Genomic DNA, 16,545 nt, shown 5'->3' on the forward strand with positions numbered 1-16,545 from the left:
GTTTCCTTCACCTGAAAGAAGAGAATGTCAAGACGCAGGTAACATTACTTATCTTGAAAATATGTTTCAAAGTTAGTTGCTGCCTTTGAGACGAATCACTTTCTAATTAAACTTCCTTCTTAAAAACTCTATAGTAGCCGTTTACAAGCTAAACAGCAGCCCCAGGCCAGTCAGACGGATTCCCCGCAAGAAGCCCAGATAATTCAGGCCAAGAAGAGGAAAACGGCCCAGGTGAGTTAAGGAGGGGAAGAGAGGAGAGAGAAAATTCCTTACTGGGACCTTAGTGTAACCATGACTTTTTTATTTTCCAGGATGTCAAAAAAAGAAAAGAGGAGGTCACCAAGAAACATCAGTATGAAATAAGGGTAATGCAGAACTGGGCAGGGTTTGGGGGACACAAATGCGGGACAAAAGTAAAATTGTGTTATTGCTTTGACGTAGGAAGATTCCTCTGACACTTTTAATGCCCCTAGGGGTCAGCAGGAAGGCGCTTGTCTTTGGGTGGTTTTTATGTCCCTGAATCCTACTACAGCTGCAGAGTAAGTTTGCCTTGACGCAGCTGGTTCCTCTTTGTAAATCCCTCCCTCTAGGAGCTGCCTGGTGCACCAGGGCCCGCCTAATCTGTCCAATGTAGTGCTCTTTGTTCCCTCTCTGACTATAGTGGAGGGTCCTAATAGTGCTCCTAGGGCATAAATAGGATGTAAAGTCGGTGGCAGACTGGCACCCAGCCCTTTGCTATCTACTCTGCCTATGTGTTGTACAGAAAACACTGTAGAAATAGTGGTTCTCTTTGAAGCCAGCATTGACAGGAGAAAGGGCCCTTTAGATATTTAAGTAATTGTTTCTACTTTCAAGGTTCTGCCTTCCTGTATTCTAAAGTTTAAGGCCTGGAACAGGCCTTAAAGGAGTGGAGAGAGTGGGGAAGTGCCCTGGACACTATTGCTAAATATAGAGGGAGAATTTTATAATATTGAAAGTGGTATTTGACTACAGATGCATTTTGTTGTTCTCCTCTCCCTCAATACTTAATGTCTTGTATTTCCAGAATTGTAATTTGTTGTCTAAAACATCCTGTTACTATTTATAAACACTGATATGAGTTATAGGGCTATTAAATGAATGTCAGCTTAAATTAACTAGACTGTCAGCACCGTTAGCTAATGATGGTGTTTGGGGGAAACTATAGACTGTTTAGAAGTATTAGCTTTCATTTAGAAAAGATCTCAAATGCTGGTTTCTTACTGTACAAATATATTCTTGCTTTTTTTTAAATAACAGAATTGTTGGCCGCCTGTATTATCAGGGGGGATCAGCCCTTGCATTATCATTGAAACACCCCACAAAGAAATAGGAACAAGTGACTTCTCCAGATTTACAAATTACAGATTTAAAAATCTTTTTATTAATCCTTCACCTTTACCTGATTTAAGGTAAGAAAAATTTCAATAATTTAATGTCAAAGATTAAGATTTACTGATGTGATATATGGTGCTATTTTGAGGGTTTTTTTGCCTTCATTATAAGATGTAAAAACTGCTTATTTTAAAACTAGTCTTTAAGCATATGTTTTCTGGCAGTAGTCCTATTGCAGATGACATAGGTATTTATTTTTTTTTTTTTTTTTTTCAACTTTATGTACAAAATGACATCTTTTTATTCTACCCATGAATGCCGAAAATTTAAGGGAATTTTATTGACAATGTATTTGGTTGGAGTACTTGTAAAATGGCAATCTGTAGCAGCTATGTTTAATAGGGTTTTAAAAACATTTTTACTTGAAGGGACGATTACATGTTAGGATATAACATTTCCTATCTCTCTTACTTTTTTTTTTTTTTTTCTAATTTTATTTTATTTTTAAACTTTACATAATTGTATTAGTTTTGCCAAATATCAAAATGAATCCGCCACAGGTATACATGTGTTCCCCATCCCGAACCCTCCTCCCTCCTCCCTCCCCATACCATCCCTCTGGGCCGTCCCAGTACACCAGCCCCAAGCATCCAGCGCCATGCATCGAACCTGGACTGGCAACTCGTTTCCTACATGACATAGGTATTTAAAACATTGATTGTGTAACATTATTTTCATTGCTTGCTGAAGACTGTAAGCCTTATCAGAACTGAATCACCTTTTTAATAGAGTTTAAGTAATTTATGTACATTGTTAAGTTGGAAGTATTTTAACATGTACAGCATTTTTGATAGATTAGCTCCTCTTATTTCTTACCAAGATTAGTTATTAAGGTCTATACTTTTTTATAGTTAATGAGTAAGAGGTACAGCTTATATAAAATATGTAGTAATTTATACTTGGCTTTAATAAGCAAATTAATGGACTCAGATGTTTAAACTCACCCATCTTCCTTTTGTCCTGTCCCACCTAATTCCCACTGCAGGGTACTGACAATCTGTTTGGAGGTGATTGAGACTATCTCTACTGGGATCATATGTTCTAAATATTTACTTTTTTAGTATTATTCTCGATAAGACACAGTTATCTTAAATCGGTGCCTTGGTAAAATATAAGTAAATGGGGACTAGAAGGCCTTCTTGCTGCTGCTGCTAAGTCATTCTTGAAATCTGTCAATTTAGATTACCATAGTCCAAGTTCTTTGTATAATTTCATGTTAAAGAAATAGTTTCTTAAAGTAGCAATTTTTCCTAATTTAAGAGCTGTTCCTTCCAAATTCTAATTCAGTGTTTGGAAGTTCAGTTTACTCAATGTGAAACAGGTAGCTGTATATTATGTAGATCACACCATATTTTTCGCCTTTCCATAGCTGGGGATGTTCACAAGATGTTTGGCTAAACATGTTAAAAAAAGAGACCAGATATGTTCACGACAAACATTTTGAAGTTCTGCATTCTGAGTTGGAACCACAGATGAGGTCAATACTTCTAGACTGGCTTTTAGAGGTATGTTCTAGCAGTACAAATTTCCTTTTTCTCTGTATGATGGGAAAGTATTTAAACATAATATGCTTTCCATGTGCCCTAATGGTATATTACCTATTGCCAGGAGCCCTTTTGTTGTTGTTGTTTAGTGCTTATTTGGCTGTACATGGTCTTAGTTTTGGCATGTAGATCTTCAGTTGCAGTACATGAACTCTTAGTTGCAGCATGTGGGACCTAGTTCCCTCAAATCCCTGCATTGGGAGCACAGAGTCTTAACCATTGGACCACCAGGAAAGACCCCAGGAAGCATTTTTTGGGTGCTGTTCACCAGCAGATGATACCAAATGATAAGAGTAAAATCTTGACACAGCCACTATATCCCATACAACCCAAACACCATTTAGAAATCCTGGTATCTGAGTATTGCTGTGTACTAGGCACTGTTCTAGGTGCCAAGGATACTCGAGATGAACAGAATTTGACAAGGTTTTGAATTCTTTCGTGCAAAGTGAAAAGCCAGGACTAGGCTTCAGACCTCAGAAGTCCTTCATCACCAAAATCAAATTATGATTTGGAATCCTAATTTCTATATCCTAAATTATAAGGAGGCTTTTAATATCCAGTAGCCCTAAGCCCTCAAGACTCCGTGTAACTTCCTTTTATTATATTCCTCTGTTCATTTCAGAAATAAACTGTACCATTAAAGAAATAATTAGTGATCCAGAAGTCCCTAAAAATCTGTGCCAGAATGTTTATGCTCTTTTAGGCCCCATATCCTTTCTGGATAATAATTCTGAAAGAATCTCAAATTATTATTGCGAAAATGATTACCTGTATTGATAACAAACTGATTTTCCCACAATCCTTGGATATTTGCTCTGTAATTTCCCTGTTTTGTATAGAGACGGTGATCTTTAAGGGGGAAGTACCACATGGCAGAATAGATCTCAGAAGCTATCAGAAAAGTTCTTACGAGTACAAAATGTTGTCCTTCTGAATCTGGTCATCTTATTCCTTATTCTGACTAGAAGGGAAGATTATATTTCAATCATATGTGTACAAGACTATAGTTGATTTCTGACTTTTTCTGAATATCTATTGATCATGAATGCAACTTTTCAGCATAATTTGTTGATTTTATTTTTCCTTTTTATATTAAATTGATTTTTATTCAGTGGTTGTCTTATCAAATTTATCCCTATTTTCCCTTAAATATATGATCACATATACAAAACCAAATAGAAGATAGTAAGTCAAATCCAGCAGAGCACTAATCTCTACTCTGTCTTAGTATATTCTTTCAGTCTAGGAATGCAAAAATGGTTCAACATTTGAAACTCTATTTATAGTTTAAGGAAGAAAAATCATAAGGTTATATATCATGGATGTAAAAGGTATTTTTTGAAATTCAATATACATTCCTGATTTTAAAATGTGTAATTAACTAGGAATACATTTCCTTACCACGTTAAATGTTTATTAGAAACACGTTGATGTCTATCCCTGTTTCCTCCCTACTTCATGAAATTATTTTGAGAATTAAAAGCTTTCCCTATATTGTGGAAATGACAGATACTACTTATTAGTGATAGTAATAGTGTAACATTAGGGGAACTCCCATTACAGTCAGAAACAAGGAATACAATAAAAATTTTGACTATCACCAATGTTACCCATTTCAGTTTTCTTCTTTTCTTCTTAAATGAGGTAAGAACATTGAAGAAACACCGCTGTCATTTTGTAGTTAAATGTATATCTAGAATGATGAAAGGAATCACTTGGAACTATCAGAAGACAAACTAAGCATCATGAAAACACCCACTCATTTATCATCAATAAAAATTAAAAAGTTAATAGGAAAAAAGTTCTTATCAATAGTTAGCAAAATGTACCTGGAATAAACACATTAAATCCATGTGGGAAAAAAGCCTATGAAACTAATTAAGAGTCAGTGAGGATGGTAATAGATTTATTTATCCTATTAGCACATGTTAATTTTTTCCTGCATTTGTGATTTGGTATCCTAAAAAAGTTGGGTTTCAGAAAACTCTTTAGTATGCTAAGAGGAACTTTGTAATTTGGAGAAATTAATGGAATAATATTTAAATGTTTGGATTCTTGTCTAGGTATGTGAAGTATACACACTTCATAGGGAAACATTTTATCTTGCACAAGACTTTTTTGATAGATTTATGTTGACACAAAAGGATATAAATAAAAATATGCTTCAACTGATTGGAATTACCTCATTATTCATTGCTTCCAAACTTGAGGTAAGCTCTCAGAGTTTATCCCTAGATATATTTACCCCAAACTCTTAAATTATAAGTCTCTGGTTTGATTCTGGAACTAGAATCTAGGTGAAATGTTCCATGACTCACTGTGCCAAACAAAACCACCAATGCTGTCTCTATATACCTAGTTATGGTGCTTGGATTCAATAGAATGGTCTCTGAAACCTACTTAACCAATCAAATGCAATAAATGCTATGTTCAGTTAGAATAATGATCTAAATTCAGCCTAATATTTCTGTATCTGATAATAGTGCCAGGGTAGAAGGAAATAACTTTTCTGCCTGAAATCTTTTTTCACATAGTTTCAATCTACTTTTCTTAAGTTCAACACAGATCATTAGTAACTTCATCTTATGTTTTCAAAGCCTGTACAGTTTTGAGAATACGGGAGGGACTGAATCATGCATTAATTTCCTTAAGTGTATTTTTCTTCCACATTTTGTCTTTTGAGGTTTACGGGCTATCCCCAAATTTTACAAGTTTATACTTCAGTATCTCCTTACCTGGAATAATACTCTATGTTTCAAATATTTTTCTAGACTTAATCTTGATCTTTAGCCTGTTCTCACCTGTGGCAGGCATCTCTTCTACTCCTCTGATCATTCTGGTTCTTGTTCTCTGAACTGTTAAGACAGATCTGTCATCAACAAACTGCACAAATTATTGTTTGACTAACCATACTTTTGTACTAGAGTAAGGTTAACATTTTAAGTTTCTAGATTTTGTTGAGTATCCTGTTTTAGTCTAGTATGCTAGGCAGTCCTAAAACAAGTTTGGCTTTCTGTTTTAACCAGTCACTGAAATCACTGGTTAAAATATTCTAATTGTTTATTAACTAAGATTTTAAATCAGTTCTATAAAAATCTTTCAATCAATACAAGTTGGCTAATTTAGATACCTAGATATGAAAAATATCATTAAATGTAAGGTTGCTTTGGCCATCATAGAATTATTTTATAAAGATTTATAATCACTTTGTGAAGCTCTCTTTTAAAAACGAAGCCTAGATGTGGTTTGTATATGTGTATATATGTGGTTTGTTTTAGTCTGTCTCAACTGTGCTTGATATTAATTAAATCCATTTTAAAGGAAATCTACGCTCCTAAGCTCCAAGAGTTTGCTTATGTCACTGATGGTGCTTGCAGTGAAGAGGATATCTTAAGGATGGAACTTGCTATATTAAAGGTAATAATATCTTTATCATTTCTACTTGCAATTTAGTAACTGTAGTTTACTAAATCTCAAAGACTACAATGTAAGTAGTGAAAACTGAGGTTTTAGTATTAGGATCCAGTTCTAAGATGGGAGAGGAATTTGCTTAACCTGTAAACTATTTTTCTGCATCTTTTAAATTTCCCTATATTGAGAATATTATTTGTTAATTTAAAAGTGTTTAACAACATTTTTAAAACTTATAGGTAGCACACTATGTGTACTAAATGAATCTCAACAATGATTCTCAAATCTTAGTTGTTTTTCCACTTCCAGCAGATAGAGAATGAGAAATATTTTACTGCCTTTATTTCTTCTCTATATGTATGGCAAGGGCTATTACTAGAAGGGTAGGGGAGAGAAGCATAAAGGTGTTTAATTGGGCCTTGAATTAGAAATTAAAGGGTGAATGTTAGCTACTAGAAAGTATGTTATGAAATTTGAGCATCATGGCTTTATAAATAGGACACAGAGGAGAACACAGTATAACTTTCATTTGTAAGTTATCTATAAACTATATGCATTAAAATATAAATTACAAATTTGTTGTAAAATATTTATAAACATTCAGATTGATAGCTCTATGTTAGAATGTGATCTTGTTGGCATGCTGATACTGTTCTTTTTAAAAAAATATTATTGAGGTGTAGTTGATTTTCAAATGTTGCTAGTTTTAGCTGTATAGCAAAGGCGATTCAGCTTTATATATATACAGACACACATGTTCATATTATTTTTCAGATTTTCTCCCATTGTAGGTTATTGTATTAGTATAGTTCTGATATGTTCTAATAATAAAGTTATCTAGATTCAGACTTCAAGTATAGTGTATGCATACATGTATGCTAAGTCACTTTAGTAATGTCCAACTCTTTGCAACCCTATGGACTGTAGCCTGCCAGGCTCCTCTGTCCATGAGATTCTCCAGGCAAGAATACTAGAGTGGGTTGCCACGCCCTCCTCCAGGGGATCTTCCCAACCCAGGTCTCTTGCATCTCCTGCATTGGCAGGTGGGTTTCTTACCACTAGCACCACCTAGGAAGCCCGAAGTATACTATAAGAAGGATATATAAAGAGACGATGGAATTCTCTGGGTGGTCCTACAGGCATTAAGACTCTCTGTTCTATCCTAACTATTGTAGACTTATAGGTAAAGTCCCAGGGCTTCGTGGAGGGAAAGATATCATAAATTAGGATTTGTCTTTTTTTTTTTTTAACTTTTACACTTTGAATAGAAGCCACTGGAGATCACAGAAAGAAAGAAAAAGTGTAGAATCAATTCTTTGAAGATTTGAATGGAATTAGCTGTGGAGTCATTGAATGCAATTAAAAGGGCAGTTTCAATAAAATAGAGAACACTTTTGGAAGACAAGGGGCTGCAGGAAATGAGAAAAATAGGAATGAAAAATAGGCCCAATGAACTTTGTAAATAAAGATAACTAGAGTATAATAAAGGAGTCTATATCAGTAATAGACTAAAACACAAGCCACTTTAGATGGTAAGATACCTATAAATATTTCCATTAAAATAAGAAGAAATAAGCCTAAAGAAAGTTTCTTAAAACAGCTATTTAAGGAACTATCCATATAATGTGGTGTATATATAACTACACTTACTAACAGGCATTTTAATTTCATTAACAGGCTTTAAAATGGGAACTTTGTCCTGTAACGGTCATCTCCTGGCTAAATCTTTTCCTCCAAGTTGATGCTCTTAAAGATGCTCCTAAAGTTCTTCTACCTCAGTATTCTCAGGAAAAGTTCATTCAAATTGCTCAGGTATTGATATTTTTATTGTTTATATGCTAATGTTATTAATTACAGGTTTTGTTTAGTGTATTTCTTTAGTGTTAAATAGGCTATACAACAAAATGACAGCATACTGAATTAAATTCACTCCTTAACTGACTAGAACAAAGCTCCTGATGCATAAAATTCTGTCCCAGTATTTACATTGCTAACTGAAAATTCTAGAAAAGTTTTTAAACTTGAGTTTAAATACATCATGAGCACTTTTCACCAGGAGTATGAATGAGGTAAGACAGTTAAATACCTTTTTGATTTAACAGAGAAATATTTTTTGGCCAGTTGTTTCAGGTTTTAAATGGTATAAAATTATTGCAATATAATTATCGTACCATCTTGTATTTGAATATACATGGAATCTACTTTACATATTGGAATTAAAATCACCTAATTTAGTTATACCATTGTTTAAAAATTTAAGTTTAAACTTTCCTAGGCCAGTGTGTAATAAATATTCTAAAAAAGTACAGGAGGAGGGTACTATTCTTTCCTGCCTGCTTCTCATAAGTAGAATAATCAGAACTATAAAGGTCTGACTTCTTAAAGACCTTTTCTAGGCCTTAACTCTCTAGCAGCTCCCTTTTTAAAAACATGAGGGAAAGACAGTCCTCATTTCATATTTTTTGTGTTCTGAAATACTGGAGTTCCACAGAAAATACTTTCTCACTTATCTTTGTAAATTCTGTTTCCTATATCTAGAACATTCTCTCTCTGGCTACCTCCTCTGTTAAGACTGATTTAAGCAGAGTCTTCCCTGCTCTGGATCAGGGCACTATAGGATATGCATGCGACATTATAACAGTCCTTTACTTGTCTGTTAACAAGACTGGAACTTCCTTTGGATGGCGGTTTATTTCTCTTTGGATGCCTGCAGTTTTAGCAATTCTTGGCTTATGGTCCACATCATAAGCACTCTAACATGCTAGCTGTCTGATGACATGTGGTACTCCTTCTTACACTTTTTCCTCTGTTAGCTTTTAGATCTGTGTATTTTAGCCATCGATTCATTAGAGTTCCAGTACAGAATACTGGCTGCTGCTGCCTTATGCCACTTTACCTCTATTGAAGTGGTTAAGAAAGCCTCAGGTAAGACCATGCTTTTTGTTCTTTTCTTACCAATTTACAACTCTTGAAGGGACTATTTATGAACTTAGCATCCTGCTAAACAAGACTTTAAAATTTTAATGGAAAAAAGCAGTTTAGCAATTATCTTCCCTTCTATTATAAGTAGTTTCTAATCCAGTGTATATCCACAAGTAAAAATTAAGGTTGGGACGTCCCTTGTGGTTCAATGGCTAAGATTCCACGTTCCTGATGCAGGGGCCCAGATGCCTCCCTGGTCAGGCATCTAGATCCCACATGCTGCAACTAAGACCCGGGGCAGCCAAATAAGTAAATATTTTATTTAAAAATGAAGTCAAATGGAATTTAAATCCATTTGAAGTTAGTCAGTGTGATTACAGCTCTGCCTTAAGTTTTTGGGTTTTGACAGTTTCAATTCCCTATGTAGCATGTACTAGAAAAAGCTCAAAGTCTTTTTCTCCCTCAAAATAGTCACATTATAAACAGTTTAAGAGGAATAATCTGTTTTGACTTGCTAAACTTGTTGATTTTGGTTTATTTTATGTGCTTGTTTGGTTTCCTTTTTACATGAGTTTTTAATTAACTTGAAATTTTGAAGCACAAGCAAATACAGTAATCATGTTTCTGATATAACAGAAACATATGTATGTATTTTTCTAATGATACATGTATTTTTCTAACTTTTCTTTATCTAGGTTTGGAATGGGACAACATTTCTGAATGTGTAGACTGGATGGTACCTTTTGTCAGTGTAGTAAAAAGTACTAGCCCAGCGAAGCTTAAGATTTTTAAGAAGATTTCTATGGAAGACAGACACAACATACAGACACATACAAATTATCTGGCTATGCTGGTATGTTTCTTGTATTTTTTGGTCTATTTGATAAGGCATTGAAACTGACAGTAAGGATACTAATGGAATATTTCAGGCAGTTATATAAGATAGTAAGGGGATAGAAAGTTCCAGTGAGGACATTGATTTCAAATGTAGAAAACCTAATAAAAATTAGCTTTGAAGTCCAATCAAGATTTGTTAAGTGTCTCAAGATAATACCAGTACTCCAGCTATTTTAAAAATACCTGGTCGCAGGCAGTTAATATTGTTGAACCTCTAGAATATAACTAGTCACAGTTGTAAAGACATAAAGAGACCATTACATTAAGCCTAAGAGTCTGGTTTGACTTTGTTTTATCATATCAATGCTTTATCTTAGCTGTTAATCTCTACATGATTTCTTCACATGTATAGGATGAAGTAAATTATGTAAACACCTTCAGAAAGGAGGGACAGTTGTCACCAGTGTGCAATGGAGGCATTATGACACCACCGAAGAGCACTGAAAAACCACCAGGAAAACACTAAGGAAGTTAACTGAGCAAACAACTTGGAACTGATGAAGTGCTGCACAGCACCTCATGGAACTTAACTACTTACGTTTTACAGGAAAATAGTGCTGTGACTGTCCTGCCAATTCCCAAGTTTCACTGCCATTCTTTGATTTAAAAACCACTTAAAATTGGCACTAAGGAGGAAATGTATTTAATTCCCATGTTAGCTGTTTAAAGAAACAGCAGTACTTGTTTACAAAGATGACTTCATTCCCAATACTGGCTGGATAAAAGCCAGCCACGATTTATGCCATAACAAGTCTTTTGACCCAGTGTTGCTATGTTTATCTTGATAAACTAGGAATTTCATCATTGGAATTTTCAACTAGATAACTGTTACCTTAAAGGGTGTATTAAATGATACAGTACTTTGAATCTAGTTTTTAGATTCTCAAAATTTATAAACTCTTAACTAGTGCAATTTGGTTCTTGAAAATAAAATTTAAACTTGTTTACAAAGGTTTAGTTTTGTAATAAGGTGACTAATTTATCTATAGCTGCTTTAGCAAGCAAGCTATTATAAAACTTGAATTTTTAAAAAATGGTGAACTTTAATCTGTTTGACTATTTTTATTTGCCTTGCTATATGTAACATTTTTAACCAGTAAAGCTTAGATGAACATGGTGTTTAAACTGTACTCTGAACAGTGGGAATACCAAAGAAGTTATAAACAAGATAAATGCTGTGGCTCCTACTTGGGGCTTTGACATAAAGTTTGCTTTATAATAACTCTTTGTACATCACAATTGGGGCGAAAAACTTAAGTACCCTTTCAAACTATTTATATGAAAAGTCACTTTATTACTCTAAAAAAAATCTTTAGGGTTATCTTAATTTAGTGTGACTAAGGCTTTATTTATATTTGCAAAACTGCTAAGGTCCTTTTCAAATTCTTACATTATGAGTTAAGGACAGTGTCAAAGTGATAAAGCTTAACACTTGACCTAAACTTCTATTTTCTTAAGGCAGAAAAGCAGTAAATGTATACTGACTCCTAGAAATCTATTTATTTAAAAAAGCAACAAAACCTTGACATAGAACTTACTGTATATAGCTACTCTTAAATATTCTAGTTTTTTTAAAAATGAAATGTCAGCCTCAAAAGTAGATTAGAAAATTATCCTAGATTTACTAGTTTATTGTTATTGAACATGTGACTCTTTTTCCTTGGAAGAAATTATAAATTTAAGCTATTGTTATGGTATGAAGTCTTCTGTATAGTTTTCATTTTTAAACTAATATGTTTCAGTATTCTGTCTGAAAAGAAAACGCCACTAAATATGTACATATGTATTATATAAACTTAATCTTTTAATACTGTTTATTTTTAGCCCATCATTTAAAAAATAAAAGTTAAAAATTGTAACTAACTGCTTAAAAGTAAAGTTTCGCCATTGCTTGGAGAAACTTTTTTTTCCTTCTCTGCGCTGCCAGCTGTAACACTTCTTCTGGGTTGCTCGCATTCAGTTCTGTCTGGCCGATGGCTTTGATCTTCCAAAACAGAAAAGTGATGTTGTTAGAGGTCTGGTCAAAAACAAAGCTTTGCTAGTATACATAATATAAAACTACCTATTTGCTAACAATAATAACTGAACCTCTAATTGTAGATGCTAAGAGGTGTAGAAGAAATTAAGACTGGAAGCACTCAAGGAAAAGACCAATTACTATAGTTTGTGGAATTATATTCAGAATATTAAGTAAATTCATTTAAGTTTATCTGACTAAAAATATCACTAAATAAAGTCTGCATGTAATCTGACATATTTTTAAAAGATTCTAAAAAATAATTCAAAAAAATAAAAATTCATGTTTGGGGGCTTCACTTTCTATATATATGTAAAAATAGCTAGTTGCTCAGCACTAAATATAGTGACCCATCTCTTTCATGATTAGAAAGAAATACTTCAGCCTGATAAAAATCTATAGTAGCATTCTGCCATGGAATGTTTTGTGAGAGCATGTTTTAAGATCTTAAAATTACTTTTAAAGAAGTTCTAAGTTTTTTTTTTTAAAAAAAACAACAGACTATTTGAAAGGTAGCCTGAAGGAAGCCAAGACTATTCAGAAATGATCATCAGGTTAGTGGGTAGGAGGACTTGCTAATAATGCTATTTCAATATGAAAGAATGCACGTGAAAAAACCTAGTAGTGGGGAATAACTAGAGTTATTTCGAACAAAATATCCTGAAGACAACTGGCTAAATAAGTCCAAAGTATAAGACAGAAATCGGACAGAGAACAAACTTACGGATAACAGTGTGGGGGGGATGAATTTGGAGATTGGGACTCACATATATACACTACCGCGTATAAAAAAAAATAAGAACCTACTGAATAGCAAGGAAACTACTCAGTGCTCTGTGATGACCTAAATGGAAAAGAAATCTAAAAAAGAGGGAATACACATATAACCGACTGACTCTGCTGTACAGCAGAAACTAACAGAACACTGTGAAGCAATTATATCCCAATAAAAATTTTAAAAAGACAGAAATTGGAATAGGAGGCAGATATTTGAGAGAAATAACACATCTTAAGTGGGTAGTGGTCAAAACCATAAGTGGATGAAGTTACCTAGGGAGAATGAAGGGCAATCATGAAATACCCAAGGACTAACTTCTTGACAAAAACCCAAGTTTCGGGGTAGATGGGGAAATATCCACAAAGAAAAGGCTGAAGAGTCAGGGAAAAGAACTGAGTTAAAAATGGTGTCAAGGAAGCCAAAGGAATAAAGAATTTCAAGGAAGGAAGGAGGTGTAAACAATAGAATAAAGACTGAAAAGTATTCACTGCCTTTGGCATTTGGTGTCCCTTGAAAACAGTGGGGGATAGGAGAAATCAAACTACTGGGTAAAAGAGCTTCGAAAAACTAGGCAGAGGGGACAGAAAGAGAGGCACAGTCAGGAGACGTTTTTATTAAGGATGAAATAGTTTATAGGTTTAATAGGAGTGCTTGACAATATAAGAGGGGAGATAACCAACTGAAAGGGATAGAATGACTGAAGGGATAGAATCAAATGCATAAAAACGTATCTTCATAAAGGAGTAGCATAAACATACTGAGTACAGCTGGCGATTATTTCAAAGGTGGAAAGTAGGGATCTGAAATAGGAATTTGAAGCTGGCACTCACAGGGCCGTAACTCCCAAGACTATAACTTTCACAAGGACAGGAACTGATCAGTCTTTTTTTCTTGTCTACTTCAAACACAAGGAAGTTACTGAAGATGGGAAAAGCAGAGAGGACAGTGTGGGGGGGATGAATTTGGAGATTGGGACTCACATATATACACTACTGCGTATAAAAAAAATAAGAACCTACTGAATACTTAATAGGGCAAAAATCTAAAATATTCCCTAAAAAGAAGGCAGACCGCTGACTACTGGCAGGTGGACAAAAGAAATCAGGGGCCAACTAAGGCTGCAGGCCATGGAGTACACAAGCCAGTGTCTGCGGTACTCCAGGCCAGTAGGAAAGAAGGCAGGTTGGGAAAGGGTTGACAGACTGGGGACTTGGTCATGAAACTTGAACATCTCATGATCATGAGAAATATGAAAGTCAACAGGTAAGAAAGGGACGGATTACTGGCAGATCTTAATAGAGTAACTCTGTCAAAAGGCCTGGCTATGGATACTGGAGGTTGATGAAGAATAAGGGGACAATGAAACTTGGAATGTTGGGGAGCTGGATAAGTTGATTATACATCTTTTGATGCATGCAGAGGAACAACTAGGTTAGCGTTTAGGTGAGCTAATGAGGTAGGTTTAAGCTTCCAAGAAGGGGCTTAAAAAATGATACAAGTAGAGGTAATCTGGAAATCTCATCAGGGTACTGAGAAATTTTCAGCATTACCTTCCAACGCTGGTTAAGTTGTAAACGAAACAATGAGTAGCTTCCAATAAAGTGGAACTGGCACTACATTCCTTGCCTTTCTCTCTTTTTTTTTAAAGATGCTGTTGTCACTCTGTGGCCTCTAAATAATGGCCATACAGTTTAGTCCAAATAGAAAGCTTTAAAATATCAACAACCTCAGATACACAGATGATACCGTTCTAATGGCAGAAAGTGAAGAGGAACTAGATGGCCTCTTGAGGGTGAAAGAGGAGAGTGAAAAAGCCAGCTTAAAACTCAACATTCAAAAAACTAACATCATATCTGATCCCAACACTTCAGGGCAAACAGAAGGGGAAAACACGGAAGCAGTGAAATTTCATTTTCTTGGGCTCCAAAATTACTGTGGATGGTGACCGCAGCCACGAAATTAAAAGACCCTTCCTTCTTGGAAAGAAAGCTATGACAAACCTGGGCAATGTATTAAAAAGCGGAGACATCACTTTGCCAACAAAGGTCCTCATAGCCAAAGCTGTGGTTTTTCCAATAGTCACATATGGATGTGAGAGTTGGACCATAAAGAAGGCTGAGCGCTGAAGAACTGATGCTTTCAAATTGTGATGTTGGAGAAGACTCTTGAGATGAGAGTCCCTTGGACTGCAAAGAGATCCAACCAGTCCATCCTAAAGGAAATCAACCCTGAATATTCATTGGAATGATGCTGAAGCTCGAGTACTTTGGCCACCTGATGGGAAGAGCTAACTCATTAGAAAAGACCCTGATGCTGGGAAAGACTGAAGACAAAAGGAGAAGGGGGCAGAGGATAAGATGATTGGATGGCATCACCGACTCAATGGACATGAACTTGAGCAAATTCCAGGAGACAGTGAAGGAGAGAGGAGCCTGGCACGCTGCAGTCCATGGGGTCGCAAAGAGTGGGACACAACTCAGCGACTGAACAACAACAGGAAAATAATGATTTCTAGGAAGGTGACAACTGAGGAGAAACCTGAGCGAAGTTAAAAAAGAATGTTCCTGAAAGAGAAAATTTTACAGACACTTCGGTGGTGAATGTTCTTGGCATGCTCAAAGAATGGTAGGGGTACTGGGGTAGCAGAACTTAGCAAAGGGGAGTCGAGTGACTAGCTAGAGGTCAGGTCCCTCTCAACCTTGCAGACCACGGTAAGGACACCAACACTGTATAAGACAAGAAATAGTTTAGTATTAGGGAAATTAAGTATATCATTGAAGAATCAAAGCACAAAATAACTTACTGCAATTTGTCTTTTATCTGTTTCTCCTCTTTTATGATGAAGATCTAAATGAATCAGTTAAGAATAATAAATTTAATACTATTACATATCATGATATAGAGGCTCTGTTCTGTTCTTCATTTTTTATTTAGAAAATACACAATATTAAATACATCTTTAATTTACAGAAAATGAACTGTTCTAGTAACACACACATATGTTAATGAAAGGATACAAGTCAAATATTCCAAAATGGTAACATCCCATATGTAGTCATAGTAGGAGTCCATTGCATCATGACTGAAAAACAGAATTCAGTTATTTAATCTTCCTTAAGCAGAAAATTTCAACTCTATTTTAAAAACCGTTCATACCTGTTTTGTTCCTGCAGTGATTTAAAGGCTGTTTTGTAGTCAATCTCTCTGAGGAACTGACATAAAATTGCCACCTACATAAACAAAGAATTAAAAATGGTTTCACATACTGAACTTATGGTTGCTGTGGGGAAGGGATAGTTAGGGATTTAGGGAAGGTCATGTACACACTGCTGTATTTAAAATGGATAACAAACTACCAAGGACCTAGTATATAGCACGTGGAACTCTGCTCGATGTTACGTGCCAGTCTGGACGGGTGGGGGCCTTAGGGGAGAATATATGTACAGCTGAGTCCCTTCACTGTTCACCTGAAGCACCACACCACTATTAATCAGCTATACCCCAATACAAACTAAAAAGGTTAAAGTTTGGGGGAAAAATAATGACTCCTGGTTTTGCAG

At 35.1% G+C, this 16,545-nt stretch overlaps 2 protein-coding genes across 2 annotated transcripts in view; one reads left to right on the top strand and one right to left on the bottom strand.

Annotated features, from left to right (window-relative positions):
* CCNE2 (cyclin E2) lies at window positions 1–12,053 on the top strand. The gene is made up of 11 exons (XM_010833489.1): window positions 1–38; window positions 135–231; window positions 312–365; window positions 1,279–1,430; window positions 2,783–2,918; window positions 5,024–5,170; window positions 6,282–6,377; window positions 8,049–8,183; window positions 9,185–9,296; window positions 9,989–10,146; window positions 10,543–12,053. Exons 1-11 carry the CDS (start codon window positions 25–27, stop codon window positions 10,654–10,656), a joined length of 1,215 nt encoding a protein of 404 aa, XP_010831791.1. The 5' UTR covers window positions 1–24; the 3' UTR covers window positions 10,657–12,053.
* Window positions 11,975–16,545, bottom strand: part of INTS8 (integrator complex subunit 8) — a 45,777-nt gene continuing 41,206 nt past the window's right edge. The window contains exons 24-27 of the mRNA XM_010833488.1: window positions 16,142–16,215; window positions 16,003–16,067; window positions 15,789–15,832; window positions 11,975–12,174 (exon numbers count right to left, since the gene is read on the bottom strand). Coding sequence (XP_010831790.1) covers window positions 12,058–12,174; window positions 15,789–15,832; window positions 16,003–16,067; window positions 16,142–16,215 — 300 coding nt within the window. The 3' untranslated portion in view covers window positions 11,975–12,057. The remainder of the gene's footprint in view (window positions 12,175–15,788; window positions 15,833–16,002; window positions 16,068–16,141; window positions 16,216–16,545) is intronic.

Source organism: Bison bison, unplaced genomic scaffold (genome assembly GCF_000754665.1).
Source record: "Bison bison bison isolate TAMUID 2011002044 unplaced genomic scaffold, Bison_UMD1.0 scf7180017863702, whole genome shotgun sequence".
Taxonomy (NCBI): domain Eukaryota; kingdom Metazoa; phylum Chordata; class Mammalia; order Artiodactyla; family Bovidae; genus Bison; species Bison bison.

What these genes read in the sequence shown, in the direction of transcription:
- CCNE2 (XM_010833489.1), top strand. An exon ending in AGTGGTTAAGAAAGCCTCAG is followed by an intron (nt 9,297 to 9,988) that starts GTAAGACCATGC and finishes TTCTTTATCTAG; the next exon opens with GTTTGGAATGGGACAACATT. An exon ending in CAAATTATCTGGCTATGCTG is followed by an intron (nt 10,147 to 10,542) that starts GTATGTTTCTTG and finishes TCACATGTATAG; the next exon opens with GATGAAGTAAATTATGTAAA.